This window comes from Cibotium barometz, chromosome 44 (assembly GCF_041138505.1).
Source record: "Cibotium barometz isolate CiBa-2024 chromosome 44, ASM4113850v1, whole genome shotgun sequence".
NCBI lineage: Eukaryota > Viridiplantae > Streptophyta > Polypodiopsida > Cyatheales > Cibotiaceae > Cibotium > Cibotium barometz.
This window is the reverse complement of record NC_141089.1, coordinates 6,729,649-6,754,685: the sequence shown is the minus strand read 5'-3', so window position 1 is coordinate 6,754,685 and position 25,037 is coordinate 6,729,649. Positions and strand designations below refer to the sequence as shown.

Genomic DNA, 25,037 nt, shown 5'->3' with positions numbered 1-25,037 from the left:
TAATCTAGGGGGATTTAAAAATTAAAGAATTTGTTCCTGCATAGTAAGAAAAACAAATGTAGTGTTATGAAGGATTATCCCAACCTTTCTAATTTCAAGAGTCCATTATGATGGTGAAGAAATGAAGGTGTCCAAGGCACTGCAAATAATTTTCCCCCACCAAACCCCTCTCCAAAAACTTCATAACCACCTCCTTCTTTGTACAACAAGTTAATTAGAGACCTTTACTTAAGAAATTTTCAATGATAGGTAGAAATTCAAGAACTAACCCATAAAATATAAGACTAGTCAAAGACACCCTCAAAGTGTTAAAATTATGAACAATAGGAAACCGTAGTGGATGTCAAAGAAAGCCCTCTTCATACACCTCCCCAAGAGGCATAAAGTCTAAGTCATGGGCTCTTAGAATTTCAAAGCTCCTTATGAAGCCTAATCCTAATTGATGAATCTTTTGAATAATTTCCATCTCCTCTTAAATTAACATATATCCAAAAGCATATTGGCTCTAGTTTGGCTATAGAGTTTAGCTGTGTTTTTTAATCCTTCTCCATTCTCCACTCACTATTATAGAGATCATGGTTTTTTGGGAAAAGATTCTAAAAGCTTTTAATATTTCAAGTTTGGAACATCTTTTTGAAACAAATGTCAAAAGGGTTTCATCACGATTCCTTTATTGTTTTCAATTCATGATGCAATTTTTTTCTTCTTTCACAAGTTTAACGGATGAATCAAGGATTCTAAGGCTTTAATGGTAAGACACCACATGTTAGATATCTGTAACGCCGCTACGGGCGTTACCACAAGAGGGGACGGCCTCTAGCTCACCACCCAGCCATAGAGGAAGAATGAGGATTACCCCTCATCCCCCAGGCTATATAGTGTGTGGCCTGCCGTCCACACTAGCCTGGCTGCCCATGACTCCGCATGGGCGTCCTCTCCCACTGAACCCCGGACATGGCCATCCGGTCTGCCACCGTCGGTCTCACAGGCATTACAGCCTAGGTGACATTACCCCCCCTTAAGAAGAGTTTTCGTCCTCGAAAACAAACTGGGAAAAAATTTTGGAAATTGCACTACGGCGTTTCCAGGTAGCTACCTCCTCATCCCTATCTGTCCATTTAACAAGTACCTCCTGGTACACTTTATGTCGGGTTTGTCTATCACGATAGTGTAGAATCTTTTCAAGTTCATGTGGTATCTTTGGTGGCTCTATCAAGTCCACTAAAATCTCTGGAGAAACTACGTTCTCTAACCCGTGAACTGATTTCTTCAGTTTACTGACATGGAAGACATGATGGACTTGAGAACTCTCCGGTAACTCAAGTTTACGTCCCCAATCTTCTTAAGGATTTTAAAAGGACCACAATATCTCGGAGAAAGTTTCACACTTTCCCGTTTCCATGGCTTCTGACTGCGTAGGAACCTTGAGAAATACAAAGTCACCTTCTGCAAAGGTCACCTTTCTACGTCCTTTATCCGCATAAGTTTTAGCACGATCATGAGCGCTACAAATGCTCTCACGTGCGGCTCTGAGCATATCATTTATATCTTCAAGGAAATCCTTGACAGATTGAATCTTCTCCTTTTCTAGGCCTACAGCCATCGGAGATCTCGGCTGCTGGAATCCATACATTAACATGAATGGTGTAAATCCAGTCGCTAAGTATTTGGAGCTGTTATAGGCAAACTCCAATAAGGGCAAGTACTCTTCCCAATTAGATTGCGTCTTACTAACATAAGAACGCAACATATCCTCTAGAATTTGGTTAACTTTTTCAGTTTGACCATCAGACTCCGGATGATATGCCGTACTCATACTCAGAGTAGTACCAACTTTTTGAAGATTTCCTTCCAAAAATGACTGTTGAACTTTCTATCTCTATCCGACACTATATCTGCGGGCAGGCCGTATAGCTTGTAGAGATGTTCAATAAAGAGTTTTGCCAACTCTGGCGTTTTTACAGTTTTCTTCGTGGTAATAAACTTTGCCATTTTAGTTAACCTGTCCACTACCACCCACACCGAGTCATTCCCTCAACTCGTCTTGGGTAAACCGGTAATGAAATCCATGGAAATTCTTTGCCATTTCCCTTGAGGAATCTCCAGCGGATGGAGTAGTCCTCCAACCTTAAGACGTTCATGTTTATTAACCTGGCACTTACTGCATTTCAGCACATAAGTCTGGACGTCCTTAAACAAACTAGGCCAATAAAACTGTCTTTTTATTAGTGCATAGGTCTTCTGAATCCCAGGATGACCCGCACTTGGACTATCATGACTTTCTTTAAGAATTTGGACCCGAAAGTCACCAATAGTTGGTACACATACTCTACCCTTGTAAAGTAAGTACCCGTCGTCAATGGAGTAATTAGCATATTTCTCCCACGTGTCCGGTCGAGCTCGACCACTGCTATACGGGCAATCCAACATGCCATTACAGGCTACGTGACATTACTCCCCCCTTCTAAAGAGTTTTCGTCCTCGAAAACAAACTGGGAAAGTCATTGGTAAGCAAATGTCTAGTAGTACTCACGCAAGCCGTGATTTGGTATTTCAACCAAAACCCCAAGGCAAATTTCATGCCTTGATTTTGCATCATGTCATCAGCACAGAAGCTAATGTATTGGAGAGCACTCTAGTAGCGCAAGTTCTTAGACTATGCTACTAGATATTTGTAGACTACGCTACCATGTTGCATCACCAACTTGTTAAAACTTCTCCTTGGAAAGCTCTACGGCCATAGGAGAAATAAACTAGAGCCAATCTAATCATGCATCACAAGGATTAGTTCCAAAGCTGAGAGATACTTTCTTTGCACAAGCATATGCTCTAGAATCTTGTTGAGTTTCTAACTACCATCAATCTACGGATGGTTAAACTCCACTCTAACTCAGAGTAAATGTAAGTTTTGAAAATTTCCCTTCAAATATAACAATCAAACTTCCTATCTCTTATGCCATACTATATTTGCGGGCAGACCATATAGTATGTGGAGATGTTTGATAAAGATTCTTGCACCACTACGGGTGTCTGGAGTTACATCCAATCACTTACAACTCTTTGTTGCTATTACCAGACACATCCCTTCAAGTATTGTCTGGACTCACACAACTATTCGAGTTTATGTGATATTTGAGGATATCCCTTCTTTCCCTCAAGAAAGGTTTTTGTCCTGAAAAACTCTACTCTCAAGCGGACTACGCGCTAGTGTCATAGGTCCAAGAACAAATCGAGACCATGTTTAATATCATATGTTATATTCTTGAGTCCTTCCAAGAAACTTTTAAACATCTTACAACGAAGATGTGGTATAGTGTCTACGCACATATGGTGGTACTATTGATAAACTGCTTTGCAATAGATGAGTGGTTTCACACTTGTAACAAAGTGCTTCATTGTTGCATATTATTACCCTTCATAAGCGGTTACACACTTATGAATCATTTGGGTGGGTTGTACCATCTATCAAGAAAAATTCCAAACTACTAATAACCACATTATCAATCCACAGATAATGACTGAGCTTGCTTTGCGAAGCTATAGGTTGCTAGATAATTGATGGTAATTACACAAGCCCAATGTCTCATTACATCATACATTCAATATAAATGCAAACATCACAGTACTTCGTGATGATGAACTTAGGAATTTCATCCTATCCCTGTTTGGTGTTGGTGTGAAGTATAACTATGAGAACATTATTTGCTGCCTCCTCATTATAGCGGCAAAGCTACCTACCCATCACAGGTGGCAATTTATCAAGCTATAACCGATGACAAGCAAATAAACGAGTACTCTTGTAAGAACTTCATAACCATATCTCACACCAACGGATTAAATGCCAGGGCTTGCAAAATTGAATGTTGTCTGATAGGTAGAGGGGATCATCAAACTACGGATGACCTTGACAACTCACTAGGACTAGTGATGTGTAACTTTTAAGTTACTCCACTCTCCTTGCTTATTCCATACCATTGAACAAATCGGTCCCTCGATTTGAGCAACATCAACATATTTATGAGTACCTCGATACTCATGGATTGTGGTTCGGTAATTTAAAATGTTGATCTAGAGTATCTTTCACTCAAGGATCTTAATTTTATTAGCAGCTATGTATTAGTAGTGAGTAACTACGTACCCACTATCATCACACTAGTAGCTCCATACTAGTCTGTGAGTAACTCCGTACCCAATGGCGTACCTCCCCCGAGTGGGAGTACCATATACAACCATCTATAACACGATGCTTAAGTCACTTGCTGTGCTAAGAAGTGACTACACAAATTGACCCCTCCATTGCACATTGCAGTACAATCTTTGGTATTACAACACGAATTTTTGGATGTCCTTATCATAGAGGTCAACTTAAAAACTAGTGCATAGGTCTTGTGGAGTCTTGGCTGACCTAACCACACCACTGGTGACTTCCTACAAAAAATGTGGCGCCGAAGTCACCACCTATGTACTTTAACTCCGTAAAGTACATGGTCTTCATCTATCATCTATGGAAAGTTGTAAAACATTCCTACGATGGATTTTTATCACCCTAAAATTATTGTGCACTATTTTAGTGTGAAGAGCTTTTTTCCTGGGTACCATGGTTAACCCCAAGCTCATCTATTGCTAAATTCTTCGATTTAACAAAAGATATGTTTGCCTCTGAACACTCTAGTTCAGCCCCAAACTTTGAGTTTACATCTTAATACTCCGGTTAAGTCAAAACTCACCAGATACAGTAGGATTTACCACTAAGCTCTCCGGCTTAGCCTCCTATCGTAACTCAGCCCGAGTTTATGTACACTACATATGTCAGATCCGATACTAACAACAACCAGGCTCGTCTGGAGTGAGATACTACTCACTATTGCCATGTAAAACCTTATTAAATCCTAGAAATTCTCCACTCATTCCCCAGGGGTATTACGACTTATAGGGTTTACACGCACATGAACTTGTAAGCAAAATAGCCTGTCATGCAATATTACAATTGCTTATGTAGGAAAGTAATATATTTCCCAAATTCATATGGTAGCAACTAAAATGTGCTCACAATCGCACACTTATGTTGAACATAGGCAAGACTACGCTTGCAAAATGCTATAGGGCGTCCCCCATGCATGAAACTGTCCAACCAAACTAGTCTTATTGCTAACCTCTAGATTTAGATCACTCCGAAACTAAATCACTCTGTTAGCACTAGTACACCATCATGGTCTTGCTACTACCTGGAGCTTCTCCGAACTCTGTAAACTGGGTTTTATCCCAACTTATGGCTATATTTGGTAATTTTCAAAGTTCAAATTTTATCTTGCACACTTTATCACTACAGACAAGTATACATACAGACCTGCCAAAGAGTCAAGTTACATGCACAAACCTTGGAGTCCCATTCCACCAAGACTACAATCGATTCCGTGAGAATTTGATGTCCCATACCATCAAATTACCACCAAACCAATTGATGTGACATATAAAAAGGCTCGTTCCCCCCTCCAAAGATCACCACAAACTCTCGAGCAGTGGGATGTCGACGCATGGCAATAAAAAGAAGAGAAAACCATGCTAGTAAGTTTAAGAACAGTTCTCTTCGTCGATCAACTTCGATAAGGGCATTGAGCATTACATCTCAAGACTATACCCCTTCAGATTTACCTTTGATTTCTACAAATCAATCCTAAATCTACTATTATTATCTAGGCATATGCTAATCCCTCAGATTAGTACTCCTAGATAAACCATTCAATTGAGTACTGCTAGCCCCTTTATCCCAAGTAATACACACCTTAGAGATTACTTTTACAAGGCAATCTACATGACTAAATCAAACTAGTCACTACTCTCTAGGCCCAAGTAGTGAAACTATTTTGTTACTACCAACAAGGGCCAGCTTGCCTCTATGGGCCAAGGCTCTCTTGTTGCTACAAACAGTAAGCAACTTGTTTGGATACGAGGCATAACCACATCAAGATTACGCTTGTACATGGTTCTCATTTGCCAAAGTTTACACAATCTTCTAGCAACTGTTAAAAGATTGTGAAGGGTTATGAGCACTACGGCTCAATTAGGCTTACCTTGATTTCTCGTGATAAGCACTTCGTCTAATTTGGGCACAACTGACGCCATTGCCAGTCCTCTTAGCCCAAGTAAAACACACCGTAGTTTTAGATTTACACTATAGCCAAACTACGTGACTTTGATGGTCAATACTAAGTCTATGCTCAGCTTAAATTTAATCTCTCTGAACCAAATGTGTGATCACCACATGTGCTACCCTCAATTCACTTCGAACTAGGACCAAGTCACTCCGGACTAGACCTGAGTGGTGACACTGCAGAGAAGGTGTGTCTATAGAAGAACACATTTGTTTGTCACTACAAAACAAACACGAATGTGTCCGAACAAAAACTTTAACTCTAGCACGACGACGTTCGCAAAAGTGGAAATTGAAATCTGGCGAGGCTACGCTCCCAGAGTCTTCATAACAAAAATAAAAATGATTGAGAGGCTGTGCCTTGCCGGGATTATCCCTTTTGCAGGCGGGGATTATCCCTCCACCCCAGCCGAGAGAGGGGATTTGTTTGAAGTTAGTTTCATTTTTAATTTCATTAAAAATGAATAATGAAATGTATATTTAAAAAAATAATTATTTTTTTTCTTCTCCTCTCGCTGGTGGCCGCTGATGGCTGGCCGTCGCCGCCCTTGGCTGGTCGTCCCTGGCTGGCCGTCGCCCCACTAGCTAGCCACGCCGCTGCCCTTGGCAGCACACGCCCGCCGTTCACCTCCACACGCCCGCGCAGATAAGCTTCAACGGAGGAAAAAAACGAGAAGCTTACCTCCAATTTGCTTGCTGTGTGTGACGGGGAGAGAGAGAGAGAGAGAGAGAGAGAGAGAGAGAGAGAGAGAGTTCTTCCCTTCCAAATCTTGGCCGCCTCCCTCCACACACCCCATTGTGGAGATAAGGATGAGGAGATGAATGGTCGAAAACCATCGGTCCCTGCGGACTCTGACGATCCCATCGAACCACGCTCTGATACCAGTGTTAGATATCCGTAACGCCGCTACGGGCATTACCACAAGAGGGGACGGCCTCTAGCTCACCACCCAACCATAGAGGAAGAATGAGGATTACCCCTCATCCCCCAGGCTATATAGTGTGTGGCTTGCCGTCTACACTAGCCTGGACGCCCATGACTCCGTATGGGCGTCCTCTCCCACTGAACCCCGGACATGGCCATCTGGTCTGCCGGTCGATCACAGGCATTACAGCCTACGTGACACCACATGTTCTCATTTTCTCAAGAATTAAGAATATGATATGATCTTGTATTAAAAATGATGCATGTGCAAGTTTATGTGGGGAATGTTAAAGACAATGTACCCAATCAAAACAAACAATCCCATTGGGTCTTTTTTTCCAAATATCTAGTTTGACATCAAGTGCATGTTGCTACATGACTCTCTATAACCCTTGGGGTTAACACCTAGACCAACCTTGAGCTTCATTGACCATCTTAGGTGCATGTGTATATCATTTGTTCACATTGTATTATTCATTTGATGCACACATATTATATGGCTTATACCTTAGGCATGAGGGTGATTGGGTTTAGTCACACCTCATCAGATGTAATCTATGAAATATCACCCATGCTTAACATGTGGCATGATGTTTTCTATATATAATATAATGAAGGCATGGGTAAGGAAGAGCTCATTTCTCTCTACCCTAGAGTTGGAATCCACTCTTGTGTCTTATTCTTGAGTGAGAGTGTGAGCTTGCTCTTGTGCAAAGTCTCCTCTTGTCGATTCCCTTGCCCTCTTATTAGTTCTTGTGTGAGAAAGTGTGTGTTTTGCTCATGTTTTGCAAAGGTGAGAGAACTCTTATCCCTTGTTCTCTCCATGTAGTAGCTACTAAGAAGGTGTGAGGTGTTGCAAGAGAGAGGTTTGTGTGCTTGAGGGTTTGCATCTTGCTTGGAGGAAGATAGGTAGGGTGTAACCATCCTTTCTTGGGTTTCTTGCATGTGGAATGGTGAGAGCACTCTATGTGTGAATGAGCCCTTAACCTTATCCTTGGGATCGTTCATGGTGTTGGAGAGAGAGTTGTGTCAAGGGATGTATATAATGCTTGGATTAAGATTGTTTTTATTTTCATATTCCTTAGTTTATTTCATTGATTAGGGTGTTAGGTAATGTAAGTTACTTCCAACCCTCACTCTTTCTTTAATCCTCTCCCTGAGAGCTTATGTGAGAGGCAAGCATTTGGGACTCAAGCCTCCTATACGTATTCCATTGATGTGCAAACACCTAGGAGCACAAAAAGGCTACACATTAGTCCTCGAAACACCATGAAAGCCATATAGGAGGCTTGAACCCCAAATGCTTGCCTCTCACACAAACTCTTCAAGAGAGGAATGAAGAGAGAGTGAGAGAGTTGGAGGTAACCTACACTACCTAACACCCTAATCGATGAAATGGACTAAGGAACAAAAAACCACAAAACAATCTCAATCTAAGCATTATATAATCCCATAACACACCCTCTCTCCACCACCATGTACAATCCCAAGGATAAGGTTAAGGACTCACTCACACAGAGTGCCCTCACCATTCCACATGCAAGAAACCCAAGAAAGGATAGTACACTCTCCCCATCTTCCTCATACACTCTCCCCATCTTCCTCAAAGCAAGATGCAAACCCTCAAGCACACAAACCTCTCTTACAACACAACCTCATAGCTACATGGCAAGAAGAAGGAATAAGAGATCTTTCACCCTTTGCAACACACACTCTCTCACACACCAGAACTAACAAGAGGGCAAGGGAATCAACAAGAGGACACTTTGCACAAGAGCAAGCTCACACTCTCGCTCAAGAATAAGACACAAGAGTGGATTCCAACTCTAGGGTAGAGAGGAATGAGCTCTCCTTCACCCATGCCTTCATTATATAAAAAATACAACGCCACATATCAAGCATGGATGAGATTTCATGATTATAACTAAGGAGATGTGGCTAAACCCAATCATGACCCTCATGCCTAAGGTATAAACCATATAATATGTGCATCAAATGAATAATACAATGTGAATAAATGATATGCACATGCACCTAGAGTGGTCAATCAAGCTCAAGATCGGCCTAGGTGGCACTCTCATTATTTCATTTGAGAGTGCTAAAATAAATATTGATAGTGTTTATTAAAAGAATAGTTGTGAATGCAAAAAAAAAAAATCATGAACATAAGTTTTAAAATCTTCAAGTCTAATTTGGGCAACTCAAAAAATCGACGTATCAATGCATCTTAGAGAGCATATATATAGCATAATGTGCATAGCATGTACCTAGAGAGCATATACATACCATAATGTTTAGAGCATAGCTTTAGCTCTTCGATAAGTTTTAGCTCCTACTAATAATAATATATAAACATGACCCCTTTTATAATAATAAAAATTAAATTATGAGACATGTAAGCTCCACAATGAGTTAAGGACCTTCCAATCATGCTTCCTATTCATGAACTAGTCATATAACTAGCTCTTAATCGAGGAAGTGTTTTATAACATGTAAGAGGAGAAGCCAGGACACATGGACTCGCCATGCTTTCCCAAGAACCTCATAGGTGAATTGTTGGCATCTAAATGATCACACAAGGAGCTATGGAGGATGAAATATCATAATCATGGTGGAGTGTGTGAAGGGGGGAGAGAGAGAGAGCTCAAGTGAGAGAAAGATTGCACAACTTGAATGGTAGTACTCATTGTATGTGAATGAAGGACCCAAGTACATGCTTTTATAGGCACCAATCCCTTTGTCTTTTGACCCTAAATCTAAATAAAGGGTGTTTGCACCACAAAAGGACACTAGACTAGACTCCAGACTCTAACTTTGAAATATCCGAAAAAAAACCCTTCGGAGTGATGGTGGAGTTGCATGCATTACTTTCAATAGTCCCGTACACCAACTTAAGCAAAGACACAAGATGTGTTCCTCGCTTCAGGCTCAGATGCCATGACAAAGACAACCTATATCAACATACTAAAACAACCCTCCTCGCCTAAAGCAAGGGCAAAACATGTATGATAGAGAGGAGCCCTTTAAAGAATTAAGGAGCTACATAATCCAAAAGGATATAAATAACTTTGATTTTTGGGGGACTACTCGGGCAGAGAACCCTTAACTCAAACATAATGGGAACTAGAAGTAGAGGAAGTAACCTTCCTTGATGTCGGTGTAGAACTGTTTACGTCTTCATTGCCACGTGATGGATACTTGAGTTGAGACCTCAAGCATGAATATAGAATATGTCAAAGAAGATCCCACAGCGAAAAATATGGGTGTATGGAGTGATGGATCTCATATGCATTGTAAAAGGGCCCAAAAGCCAAGCACCCGAAGGTGTCCATGTGAACAGCAACTCACAAGCTTTGATGAAAACACCTTATAATTGTATGGATAAACGAAAATACCTTATCTCCAAAAAAAATTGTAAACAAAAACGTCGAAGCTGCGTTATTTTTTTAAATTTTGTTTGGCCAATGAAGAGGACGGCCTGGTGGGGCGTTTGGCTTGATCTGCAGCATGTGTCACTGGTGGGTGCTTCATGACGGCCATGCAAGCTACAGGAGTGAGTTCCGAGGCCCAACCGAGGTAGCAGCACCAGGCTGGCCCAAGCAGTGTGGCCGACGACGTTGGGGGCCCAACCGACGCAGCACATAAGAGCCGGCGGTCCAACATTGAGAGCCTCTGAAGGCGAGCGAGAGACAAGCGAGAGGCGGAGGCTGAGCAAGGGCGCTGGTAGCGCTCGCGACAGTAGCGCTATCGGTTGCGCTGGCGCAGACAGCGGGCGTCCGGCTCTGGGGCGGGCGAGCTCTAGGCCGACTGAGCACGCCGGCGCTCACAAGGAAGAAAATATAATGGATGTAAGCTGTTGGCTAAGACTCCAGAGATCGAGATTTTAGAGCCACGAAGATGAAAACGCTACTACTGCTAGTGATGGTTGTAGCATGAAAAAGCAAGGCTTCACTTGAAGAAAATGCACGATGATGATGGTGACCCAAGCTCTCATACCATGTCTACATCCAGAGGATCACACATGGAACTATGGAGGATGAAATATCATCATCAATGTGTGACGGAGAGAGAGAGAGAGCTCAATTGAGCTCAATTGTGAGAGAGAGAGATTGCACAACTTGAATGGTACTCATTGTGTGTGAATGAAAGACCCAAGTACATGCTTTTATACCCACCAAGGCCTTTGTCTTTCGATCATAAACCTAAATAAGGGGTGTTCACACCACAAAGGACACTAGACTAGACTCTAGACTAACACCGAAATATCCAACATGAATGTAAATCAAGAACTACTGATAATAATATATAAACATGACCCCTTTTATTAAGAAAAAAACTAAATTATGAGGCATTTATGCTCCACAATGGGCTAAGGACCTTCCAATAATGCTTTCTTTTGATGAACTAGTCGTATAACTAGCGCTTAATGAAGAAAAAATTTTATAACATGTAAAAGGAGAAGCCAATGTACATGGACTTGCCATGCTTTCAAAAGAACCTCATGGGTGAATGTAAATGGAGAAAACTATACGAATAGCTAGAGCTCAGTGGGTTCAATAAAAAATATGAAAGTGTCACATGAGTTACTAGAAGGAGTTTTTAATTCACATCCTTGGGATAAATTTATTGACATATTCATAAGGGGTTAAATTATAAATGCATAAAGTGGACACTTGGGTAAACATAGTTTTCAAAATTATATCATTTAGACAAGTTGGCAACTGGACATATATGCCCTATGGAGGAGACAATGGTATTATTACAATGCCTATATTTTTGGCTCTTAGGGAAATCTAGGTATCTACAAATGGTTTATTATTTGGAGAAAGCACATATCTATTCTTTCATCTTGTGGTGGCAAGGAAACTTGTTGGTCACGCTAACTCAAAAAAATTGTGCTTCTTAACAGACTTAGCACTCTATGCTATTAGCTATTACCAAATGCTAAGGGTTGTTGTTTTTCGAGTACACCTAGGTGCTACACTATAAGAGAATGATGGTATAGCCGTGCGACGTAGCCGCACGATGTAGTGAGAGAGTCACAGAGCTGCATGCAATAGGATTTTGTTTCTAGCAACTATACATGCGGCTACTACTACTGCGTGTAGCTATATAGCTGCGTGTATAGCCACATACTGTTACAAAATTAATTCTCCCGCATGGCACATGCATCCTTTCTTTGTCCATCTTTTCTCCCAAAAAAGTGTGCTAAACTCGTTTTCTCTCCTCCCTTCATCTCCCATACCTCAAGCATGAAACTCGTGCTCTCCTTCATTTATGTGCTTTTATCTCTAAAAGTGTAAGTTTTATGGTGAAGGTAAAGGTTTATTTTCTTACATTCTCTCACATTTGTTTCAATCTCTATGTGCGTACTTAGGTCTTGATTCTTTTCTTCTTTTTCTTATCCTTCTCACTTGTCTTCACATTTTTCTATTTGTTTTGTTAATTAACTTTATTATGTGTGGTTGTTTTGTAGGATTAGGATTTTTGATGCTTGCTCATTTGGCTTTATTTGTAACAAGAAGATAAACTCTCTTTTCCTCTTAATCTTAATTTATACAAGCTCTATGTATACTTATTTCCTCTCTCTTTTTCTTAGTGTTAAATATTTTTTTCTCTCTAATATGCCTATGTACATAGAGTATGCATAGCTCTAATTTGTTTACTTCTGTACTTCTACTTGTAGATTGGAACTTGTCTTTCAACGAAAACTCTATTTCTCAACAAACACTCAACTCCTCTAAATTAATATAAGAGTACTTGTCTTTCATAAACCCTTTCTTTACTTCTTTATGGTGCACCCCCAAGTGCTTGGGAGCATTTTTTTTACTATGCATGCAATCATTTTTTAAAGCTTATACATAAAGCCTCTTTGCATAAAGGTCATGAAGCCTTTATGCATTGTGGCTTCATGCATAAAAACTTTATGTGAGGTGGGCTCTTTGTATGAAGCCTTTATGCTTAAGTCTTATGCATAGAGGCTTAAGCATAAGGTTTTATGCATAAAGCCCTTAAGCCTATATGTATAAAGCTTTGAGGCTTAAGCATAAAGCCTCTATGCATAAGGCTTTAGCATAATGTTTAATCCTTATGCATAGAGGCTTAAGAATAAGGATTTTATGCATAAAGGCTTATGTAACATGCATTATGGCTTCATGCATGAAGCCTTTATGCACAAGGGCTTATTTTATGATGCCTTTATGCTTAAACATATGCATAGGGGCTTTATGCATATGGTTTCATACGTAGAGGCTTATACATAAAGGATAATGCATATAGGCTTTATACATATGCATGAAGGCTTCATACTACATGAAGCCTTTATGCGATGTGGACTCTATGTATAAATCCTTTATGCCTAAGCCCTATACATAGAGGCTTAAGAATAAGGCTTTATGCATATAGCCCTTATGTTGAAGCCTATATGCATAAAGCTTTGAGGCATAACCATAAAGCCTCTATGTATAAGCCTTAAGCATAATGTTTAAGCCTTATGCATAAAGGCTCTATGCATAAAGTTTTGAGGCATAAGCATAAAGTCTCTATGCATAAGACTTAAGCATAATGTTTAAGCCTTATGCATAGAGGATTAAGCATAAAGGCTTTATTCATAAGGCTTAAGCCTTATGCATAAGGGCTTAATACATGAAGCCTTATGTAACATACATTATGGCTTTATGCATGAAGCCTTTATGCATGCATAAGGACTTATTGCATGATGCCATTATGCGTAAGCGTATGCAAAAAGGCTTCATATATAGAACCTTATGCATAAAGGCTTCATGCATTAAGCCCTTATGCATGAGCCTTAAGCCTTATACATAAAGCCCTTATGCTTAAGCCTCTATGCATAAGCTCAACTTCACAATGTAATCCATATGCATTAAGCTTTATGCATAAATATATATGTAATAAATCCATATGCATTAAGCTTTATACATAAATATATATGTAATAAAGCCATATGCTTAAAGCTTAATGCATAAATATATATGTAATAAAGCCATATGGATAAAGCTTATGTAATTAAGCCATATGCATAAAACTTATGCTTAAAGCCTAATGCATATCCAAACGATATTAACAAATCCCAAGAGAAGCTTTTCGAAGCAATCATAGAGTGGAGGGAGAATCATCTTCTCTCTTCCATGCAAGAAACAATAGCTCGTAAATAAGCTTGTCGATTTAGTGCACTGATCCCAATAAAATGTAGTTTAGGATCTAGGTGGAATGGACTATGTAATTTACAACTATGTATGTAATTTGTAATATAATCCATGATATTATTGTATTGTAATTATTTTTTGTTGTTTAAGTGTTTTAATATAAATGTGAATAACTAGTGTTTTAATAATGTGATTCTTTAAAAACAAATGGGGACAAAATGGGTGAGATTTGTGGGGACACATGTGTCCCCAAAAATCTCACCCATTATGTCCCCTTTATTTGGCGAATAGTCTGCAACTATAGCCGCACACAACTATATACGTGGATAGGTGTACGGCTATATAAGTTGTTGTACACGTTGTTAATCATGCAATTCCTACGTGCTCATAGCCACGTGAATGTTTTTTTCAAACACTCGACCATATATAGATTCTTTTAAATTTGTGTGGCTCTTGAACGCAGTTGTGCTCTTTGTTTCTTATAGTGCTAGCCACCCTTTTAAAGGGAAAATATGTCTCCTTTGATCATATAACTTGGTTTTCTTTATCATAAAGGTATTTAACTCCACATTTTAGGTGTCTCTCATGTCAAGACGTGCCACATAATATTCCATACAATGGGTGCTATTTAGATTTATATGTGTTACTAGTATAATTTCTCAAATTTGGTACACATGCCTCAAATGTTAAGCGATTATATGTATTTGTGTGATGACAATTTTAAGTGTTGTTCAAATTTCTCAATCATAGATATGTAATATGGATGGTGAGGATTCATTGGGGAGAAATATACCACACAAGGTTTAGTATATCCATATTGGGCCTAGTATGGGTGATAAAGAAGAGAGATTGACAACTCTAGCACAAAGCTATAAATAGTTTACTTAGAGAATGCTATTGTCAAGTAGGTCTTCTACTATGTTCACAACAATTAGAGAACCCATACACATGAAATATAGATAATGTTATTGTAAGCTTGTTCAGTCGCTTCCATGTATCTAGGAGGTCTCACTTCAACTATCACCTTTAGGGTTACATGAGGGATGGTGATCCTATAATCTCATCCAATTGGTTTGATTATTACAAAGGAGATACTTATAAGATACATGCGTGGGTTACAAAGTTTCTACTAGTACTATACATTAACTTAAGCCTATATTATCAAGGATGGCACTATTTAGCATGATTGAGAAGTGAATATTGATAGATATTCTACATTAGTTTCTCCTTTATTAATCTCTCCTTTACTTTCCTTTATTTTATCTTAACTAATGAATATTGATAGATATTCTACATTAATCTCTCCTTTATTTTATCTTAACTAGTTGCTAGAACAGCTCCACCTATATCTTGATTCTCTTAATTTATATTATAGTGAAGATTCTTCTAAGTATCAAATGCATTTTTTTGTTTCTCCCCGATCTTCCTTGTCACCACCATGTGATTTGTCCACTAGGCCTCAGGCACTGTGCACATATGTATTTGGTTTTGCTACCTACTAACAACCTCATTGCTACCTTAGTTATACAAAGGTTGAGTTAGAAGATCTTTCTCCTAGGTTTAAGATCTTCCATGCCAAAATTTTAATGGGAAGAAGCACCACCTTATATGCTAAGTAATTCATGGACATCCTCCTTGGGCACTTTTTTAACAAGCTGCCTAATTTTTTATTTCTCATTGGTTTATGACTTACGTGTCTATTTATTTGCCATGCCTTGATGATGTATGTGTCTAAGAGAAACCTAAGAAAATTCTCTTTTTGTGTAGTTTTACGATGACCTGCCTACATGTTAAGGTACGTATCTACACCTTTTTTGAAAAAAAAAACTACTCCCAAATTTGGAGCATCATGATTTAGGAGAGCTAGTCATCATTAAAGGGTCATTAACGGGCTTCACTATGCTTGTAGCAATTTTTCACGCTCTCACCACACAACACCTTATCTCATCTTTGATTAGACTCTTGATTGGGCATTTTAGAAGAAAGCTTCCTTATTTTAAAAAAAAGCAATGTGGATCATCTCAAAATCAAGAAACTAGAGTTAAAAAAAAGTAGGTTATTATGAAACCTAGATTAGACTTTGTGATTAGATTCTTTTGAGATTCCTTACAAAATAACTATGTAGATGATCCCTAATTTAAGTGAACTAGATTCAAACAAATAAAATCGAATCATTGTAGACATTACATATATAGGGGTATTAAAAAAGAGAGATTTTTAGATTGAACCCACATTTAAGAGATCGAATGGAATCATTGAAGACAACATTATCATCATACGGATAGTGCACATTCAAAAGGATTGGGAAATAAAGAAGATTGGGTCATTTTATAGAACCCATAATTGAATGAAATATTCTCAATGGGGTGGTCTATGAGTCCAAGATGCATACCAAGATTTGGAATGAGACCATACATCACGCTTTCTCTTTTATTTCTTCATTTTAAAAAATTGGCTCCTCTTCATCCCCTTCGTGATATGGAGGGAAAAGAAGAATTCCCCTTCTTCTTCTTCTTCTTCTTCTTCTTCTTCTTCTTCTTCTTCTAGCTTTAAGGGGTAAACTATTGAACATTTTGGACAAAGTGGGACAATTTGCTCCATTTTCTTCTTCTTCTTCTTCTTCTTCTTCTTCTTCTTCTTCAAACTTTGAGGCATAAACTATTGAACATTTTCAACAAAATGGGACAATTTCATCCATTTTGTCCAAAATTATTTTTTTGATCATTACTATGTAGTGATGCCTTTGCAAGCCTTTTGTAAAGCTGAATTCCAAGGTTTTGAGAGGCTTTTACCTAAAATTACAAGGATATCCCTAAAATTACAAGGATATCAATGAGGGTCAAAGGGACAAGATTAATACAACTAATAGAAAGAGTTGGGATTTTAAAAAGAAAATTTTCAAGCGTTGAATTGTCACTTATTGGTTATCCTATTTCAGTGAGCATAAACTCTAATACTATATTTGGGGATGGGGTTCGCAAAGGCAAATTGTAAAACCACATAACCCAAGCCTTAAGACAAAAAGAAATAAGAAATTCTAACATAGTTTGTGAAATTATGTTTTGAGAATTCACAAAGTAATGTGACTTATACCCTCTACAATTTATCATTTTAAATACCTTTCAAACTCAAAAACTTTCTTTAGATAAAAACATGTCACCTATGTGCAAAAATGCACATGTTATTTGCATATCATGTTTTGCAAGTATGTAGACTTCCATAATGAATGTTTAGCAGTCATGTTGGAATTCAAATAAGTTAGAGAGACAAGTAAAACTTCCCTCTCTTGTAGATATAAACATTAATGTAAGATAAACCTACAAAATAAACCATCTATTATACCTCTAGGTGCATATCATATATGTTAATTCTAAGTGATATTATGGAGCTTTCCATGTTTTATGGCTTATAGATTAGAGCTCACACCTCCTAGAAGGTTGTGGGATCCAATTCTATGAGGGGCGTTGCTCAACAAGGTGGCCTATGAGTCCAGGATATGTGCCTAGCTTTGAAATGAGACCATACATCTTGCCATCTTTGTAGCCATCATCTGTAATTTCCATTTTGGTATGTTCGCACCCCGTAGTAGAGGGGACAAGAAGGCATTTCTCGCAACAAACCTCCCTAGTTCCAGACCTAAGAACGATAACCACTTGAGATATCCCCCTAATAGTAGATAGGTCATCCGATTGGTTCGCGGTTCATTATAGCCCGTGCGACTGATTTAACATCTCCTTCTGGTCTCTCTTTAATTTTGTCGTTGCCATAAATTAGCTCCTCTTCCCCTCTTTAGTGATATGGAAGGAAAAGAAGGGTTCCCCTCCTTCTCCTTCTTCTTCTTCTAACTTTAAGGACAAAATGGGACAAATTGCTCCATTTTGTCTATAATTATTTTTCAGATCATCACTACTTTGCAAGGCTTTTGCAAAGTTATTACCAAGTTTTGCGAGGCAGTGCAAGTATATCAATTGATAAGGGTCGAAGTGACAAGAATACAGCTAATAGCAAGGGTTGGGTATTTAGAAAGAAACATTTTGAGTGTTGAATTGTCACATATTAGTTATCCTATATGCTCTAATACTATATTTGGGGATGGGGTTTTCAAAGGAACATTAAAACCAGATAACCTAAACCTTTAAACACAAATAAACAAGAAGTTTGAAAAAAAATGCTAACACAGTTTGTGAAATTATGTTTTGAGTTGACTGAAGGTGAAAAAGAAATTTTTCTAGGCAATTTTTACAATATCTACTCATATTTTTATTCTGTTAAATTATACATAACAATTGAACTCCCATAGCTCTTTTTTTCTATTGGTCACTATATAAAGAATATAACTTATGAAATCACAAAGTAATGTGACTTATACTCTCTATGATTCACCAATTTAAGTACCTTTCAAACTCAAAAACTTGCTTTGGATAAAAACATGTCACCTATACATCAAAACATGCATGTTTTTGAAATTTTTATATATGTTTTGCAAGTATGTATACTTCCATAATGAATGTTTAGCACACTCATGTTGGAAGTCAAACAAATAAGAGACAAGTAAACCTTCCCTCTCTTGTAGATATAAACATTGTAAGATGAACCTACAAAACAAACGATCTATTATACCTCTAGGTGCATATTGTATATGTTAATTCTAAATGTTACCATGGAGCCTTCCATGTATGGGCCCATAGATTAGAGCTCACACCTCCCAATCAAACTGTTGTGGGAACCAATCCTCTGAGGGTCTTTTCTCGCCTCTTGAGAGAGAAGTGAAAAGGTTTTGGGATCCAATCGTACAAGGGGCTTTCCTCTCCTCTCCTCTTGAGATAACCCTTGTAAGAGAGGGGTCACATCGGTGTATTATGTGTCTAAGGAAAGTGAGTTTGGTAGAGCCACTACAACCACATGATGTAATGGGAGACTCACTTAGCAAATGACTTCATCTATGATGATCGTGCAACTCCTCAAGCTTTGTGGTCCTTTTAGTATTGGCGTTAGTAGCCATGGACATCAAAGGCCATGGCTTGTCTTTTGATGTAGGTTTTTCTAACAACTATGCAAGGTGTTTATTCCAACCGGTCAAGTGGGTCATTTGTGCACTACCTTTAGTGGCAAATGTTTGGAAGGATGATCAAGAGGAAAAGTTAAGCCATCTTACTGTCTTAATTTTGCAAGATAACGCTATATGGAGCAATAAAAAGAAAGAAAGAGAAAATGAAAAAGAGTGCAATAAAATGAAAGAGAGAGAGAGAGAGAGAGAGAGAGAGAGAGAGAGAGAGGTATTAACGTCGGTAGAATGCAACACGAGGGAGAGAGAAGAGAGTGAGAGTGAGAGTGTTAAAGAAATAATATTTGAATGATATCACACGGAGTAGGATATGTCAATGGTAGTGGCTATCGTAGTGCATAATTCCAAAATTAAAATTAAGATAGTTTTAAATTTTTTTTAACTCACTGCAATAAAAGAGAAAGAGAGAGAGAGTGGGAGTGTTAAAGAAATAATATTTGAATGATATCACACGGAGTAGGATATGCCAATCAATGGTAGTGGCTATCGTAGTGCATGATTGCAAAGTTAAAATTAAGATAGTTTTAAATTTTTTTTAACTCACTACAAAGCGTAAGTCGTAGTTCAAGTTTCTAACAATGTCATATTCAGCAACACAAGACAATCAAAGCAAGCAAGGTTGCAAATTCAACGCAAAGTCCTGTTCTTTTTGCGAGGGAAGAAGAATTTCATTAGCAACGATGTAACATTAACACGTCTTTTTCATCACCTCCCACCTAGAAATCTGAGGAACACCACGCTTATGTCGTGTTTAATGAGTACGATTATGGCTGATTATTAAGGTTTATCTCCAAGCATGCAAATGCAATTAGCAGAAGGGAGAAGGGAAACTTGCCATTTTGTAGGCTTTCGCTGCCGGTGGCCTCCTGCGATTCTTTGACTTCGGTGTCAATTGCAAGCGAAGAAACTGGCTGAGGCTTCCTCCTTCGCCTATTGTGATCGGCAAGCCGCTTCCTGCAGCTCCTCTTGCCGTCATCGAACTCGGAGAGCACGTGAAATCTGCAGGCGCAAGAGCCAATAGATGATGTGTCTCCAAGTCATCATGCAAAAGAAGAATGCAGTCTCGATGGTACAGTTTTGCGTGCAGCTACCGCAGCTGGAAAAATGGTGGAGAGGAGAAATAGCGTACATGGGTAGCGTTAATTGAGCTTTACCTGCTGCATTGTTGGCAGAAGCGTTGTGTCTGGTCTCCGATGCTGACTGTGGCGGCCTTGGAGTGGTACTCGCACACCTTGTGGCGGCGATGGTAGTGCTTGGCCATGCTAAGGTCGGCCTTGCAGCCCTCTGCTTGGCACAGAGGGGCTTGCATCATGCTTGGTGAGTTGGGCCGCAGCCGCTTCCCGAACCGCCCGAAAGCGAAGTCGTCCGCCGAGAAGTATGTCCGGCCGCCCAAATTCAGCCCTAGCCTGCTGTTGAAGTCATGCGTTGTGTAGAGCTCCCGCTTCACGATGTCCTCCAACCTCCTCTGGTCGAAGCTTGTGAGTCCAAGCACACTCGACCTCGCTGCCAACGGGTCCCCATACAAACCAGCTGTCCCGTTTGCTCCCAAGCTACTGTACCCTCCCATCGCCAAAGCTCCAAGACTGCCGTAATTGTAAGGAGCTGACGAAGCTTGCATTAAAGTGCCTTCGTGCTGCAGCCCTGCAGCTGCTGCTGAACTCCGAGTACCTACCGTGTTTAAAAGCCCCCATGTATTCTGAGCCTGCAAACCCGAAGAGTTCATGTTAACTGAAAGGAGGCCATCGTACTGACGTGAATTGGCAATGGAACCTATGGCCTCTGCCTGCATGATGGTGGGTTTGTAGTCTAGCACTTGATCATACACAGAACAGTTGTTATTGGAGTGCTGAGCCAGAAGCATAGCGTTTTCCCAGTCCAGTATTTGCTGTCTGTTGAGATTGAGGTATCGTGAGTCCAAGCCTGAACAGTGCACAGCAGCACTAGTGGCAGCTTGATCGGGCCATGTATCAGCAGCAGAGTGCCAGCTGAGGTCTCCGGTCTGATGAGCCGTGGAGTTGGCAGAAGGGATCATCCCATCTGCCAGCTCGGTAGAGCGAGGAAACGCTTGAACTCGAGAGGGTTTCTGGGAGCTGTCTTCTACGGCCTCTCTCAAAGGAAGAAAAGCTCTTAGCTCTCCTGCGAGCTGACATGGGCAGAACCAGGGCTCTGGCCTTGCTTGTTGGTAACCCTACAAATGCTTTGGAGAGAGGACATTAGATGTGAAGCACCGAGGGTAGCAGTGGTTATATGAACTGTAGGTAAGACGTTGCATATCCGGCCCTCTGAAGTTCAAAGTAAGGGGTCAGGGTACAAGCTGACTAGGGTGAAGCTTTTGTTTTTGGGGAAGGGCTGGCCAGCATCAGGGTTTGCTTCGGACGTGCAGTTTGCGCACAAAAAACTGTACAATCTCAATGGGAGTGTTTGGCGAGAGATGAAATCAAGTAGACAGAGAGAGAGAGAGAGAGAGAGATATGTGAAAGGTTAGAGTTGAGGGCAGTCGATATGGTATGTGGGTTCGACTACTACTACTATAGCTAGGAGGCTGGCGCAATCGATGGTGATGATAAATGAATGAAGAGAATAAATTGGAGGAGAAGGGGACGAGAGGGGGCGCGGGGAAGGAGAGGAAAGAAGAGCTGGTACGCTGGAGCGAAGTGGAGGGGGTACCAGCAGAGAGGGAGAACTAAAGGGAAGCAGCAGAGTGCAGCACTCTCTGGTAGTCGGTTCAAAGTCTAGAAAAGTGAGAGGGGGACTAGAGGGGTAAGATGAGCCAATCAATCAATGATAAATGGGGAACGCATGGAAGGAGGCCGCGAGGGCACGCCCCACACGCTTACTTTGTTGCGTTGCTATGAGCGTAAGAATTTTGCAATTCTGCCTGGTTTTCGCCCTTGTTTCCAATTTCCAAAGCAAGCCCCACGTTGGGGACGCTGTGCGTGCGAAGTGTCCACACCCCGCCCGGCCCCGGTGCGCCGGTGGTCCTAAATACTAATTAGCTAGTGTAGGAGGCTGTTGCACTAAGTAAGGTGTAACTAGTTACTAGAGCACAGACTCCTTTTCACTGCGGGCCGACCGTCGCCGCGTTGTCGTCGTCGTCGACGTCTCTCTCTTCTCTTTCTGGGCCAATTGGCCCGCGTCCCGCGCGGGCACACACAGCAGCAGCTGGCTCGCATATAAGGCGGGGAAGTTGGCAACGCCTGCAAAGGATGTGGACCCGAAATGATGGGCCCCGCACAGGCAGCGAAGACACGGAAAGGAAGGTACATTGCTACAGTGCACACACTATGGCCGCATTGGCCACTGGCCACTGTTCAGTGCGCTGGGAAGCCTCTTTCTGAAGCTTGGACTTTTTTTCCTGAAAACATCCACCGGGATTCCACCCCCCTCGTCCTCCTCCTTGTGCTCAATACTAATCCTGATTCCTCTCTCTCTCTCTCTCTCTTGTATCGCTGCTACTCTCGCAGGCGTTCACACTTCCTGCATGTTCCCATTTGCTGCGAGCTTTACCAACTCCGCCGTCGTCGCCAGTGCCCAATCACGTACAATGCCAGAGCCTTGAGAGAGACGCACGCCGACGTGTCTCGTCAAGCTCCTGCAAGTAAAGAGACACGTGGCTGGACGGCTGTGCGCTCATGTTAGCATCGCCATTATAGGGTCGTGTCGTATACGGGTACGGAGAGCCTGCAAAAAGGTCGCCTCTGATCGCAAGCCCACGCTACCGCTGCGGCTGGCCGCTGGAGTCTTCCCCTTCTCTCGTGGTGGTGGTTGTTTTGCTGTCGGCCCGCTTGGCTTCATTCTGTCCGGCTGAGCTTCAATCCGTGACTTTTGATGCCCAGATGGCAGATGGACAGGCTAACAGGGAGGGGCCTGGCGACAGGCCATATGTGAATCTGTTGCTTCTTCTTTTTTTTTTTGGCGAAAAATCGCCTCGGATTCGCAACGCTTGCGTCCCCTTTCCCCCGGAGGATCAATCGATCTATGCTCGTATCTTCGGCAGCAGACTCGGTCCCAAACCCATTTTAATAATTGCAGGCTATCCGCAATACCCAAGGCCCTTCTATATAAAAGTATTTTAATAAATTGTTTTTAGGATTTGTGCATACCCTAAGACGAAATAAACAAATATAAAGTGAAATTGATCAATGATAATTTGTCTGGGGCTTGGACCTAATTCACCATCACCTTTGCTTAACCCTAATCAATCTTCTTGCCGCCATGGCCGCAACATACAAACAGGCTGCCAGTGCCAAAATGGAGAATTCAGAAACTCTGCTGACTCAAAGGATTGAATTGGTGTTGAAGCTCTGAACACAAGCTCCCGTACTTTTTCTTTATTTTTTTCTGAGCATCACTAATTCAAAAAACAAGATTTTTTTGCAAAAAAAAAATTCCACAAGAGGCGACGCAGGGCACATGCATGATCCGACCATACACACAGTCCCATTATGAATGACTTCATGTTTGACCATTGAAATTGAGGCATCAAGGACGCAAGGATCTCTCATCTTTATGAATTTTTTATTTGCCCAGCTCCAGCATGTGTTACTACTTACTAGTCTACTAGTACATGCTACAGCGGAGTTTGAATAGAATTTTCAGTTGCTTTTATGCCCTTTGCAACCGGATCAAGCTCTTCCGTAAGGAGGACCTACCCTTAGTTTGTACTTGGACATTTTTCTCATTAAAACGTACTTAAGCTTACGGCTCATGAGTCATGGTCTCATGAGCCATGACCTCTTCCCCCCGACAAATCAAGAGCACATCATTAAAATATACATGTTTTGATGATTTATTTTATCTATTTGCTAGACAAAAATTAAACGGATTTTTTCCCTTGATTCCCCCAATGCGTAACTGCTGGCTGTAGAATAATAAATCAGTCTAGATATACGCAGCAGATTATTTGCCTTGGAGAGGGTTGAAGTTTTGATTATTTATTTTTTCCCCTATTTTTAAAACCCCTTTGAAGTTTGGAGTGCTCACTTTAAAGGGTATATTCGGATAAAAGGTGCGGTTATGAGCTAAGAGTGATGTGAATTACGCTGAAAACGATGTGCTGGGGCTCCCCTTCCTCATCATGAACATCATTTGGGCATGCTGTGCAAATAATATCTTTTGCTCTTTTTTTTACATTTTCAAACGGCGGCATTATTTGCTGAGCCCGTATCCACCCCAATATCTTTGAAGCTCTCCTACCTTTGTGAAAGCTCTGGCCTACAGGTAAATCAAAAAAAAAATCAAGAGGAGAATTTTTTTCTCCTGTTTTTTTTTGGGGGGGGATTTTTAAGGTAGGAAATCGTTCTCAAGCATGGCCATCATCATCGATTCTAACACCCCCAAAATTCCCTCCCTTTAACCAAAGCATTTTACTTTAATCGACGTTCAAGCTCCAAAAGGAAGAAACATGACATCCTCCTCCTTTTCTTGTTAATCGCAATCAATGGATTATGGCCCTGCGAGAAATTCTTTGCATGACGCATCTTCCATGCTCTCTTTTCTCCTAACAGTAATACTTTTCTTAAAGCTTATATCTCACTACCACCCACAATAATAATACTTTTTGCCCTTATATAATTATTTACCCTAATTCAAAACCTTTGATAACATTTTACGCCTTCCCAAATGACCGTTCGTTTGAAAATGGCGTCATCATTCATGCGCTACAGGAGGCTACAGCAGTGCTTTGCAAAGGTGGCAAGATTGTTAGGATTGCAAAGGGCATAAAACAAA

The 25,037-nt window shown here is 40.5% G+C and overlaps 1 protein-coding gene across 2 annotated transcripts in view; it reads right to left on the bottom strand.

The window, feature by feature from the left end:
* The window catches only part of LOC147612903 (uncharacterized), a 29,359-nt gene extending 6,301 nt beyond the window's left edge, over positions 1–23,058 (bottom strand). For both annotated transcript variants that reach the window (XM_086782176.1, XM_086782175.1), the window contains exons 1-2: positions 20,462–23,058; positions 20,143–20,306 (exon numbers count right to left, since the gene is read on the bottom strand). In XM_086782176.1, coding sequence (XP_086638302.1) covers positions 20,143–20,306; positions 20,462–21,339 — 1,042 coding nt within the window. In that variant the 5' untranslated portion in view covers positions 21,340–23,058. The remainder of the gene's footprint in view (positions 1–20,142; positions 20,307–20,461) is intronic.
* Between the last annotated feature and the right edge of the window lie 1,979 nt (positions 23,059–25,037).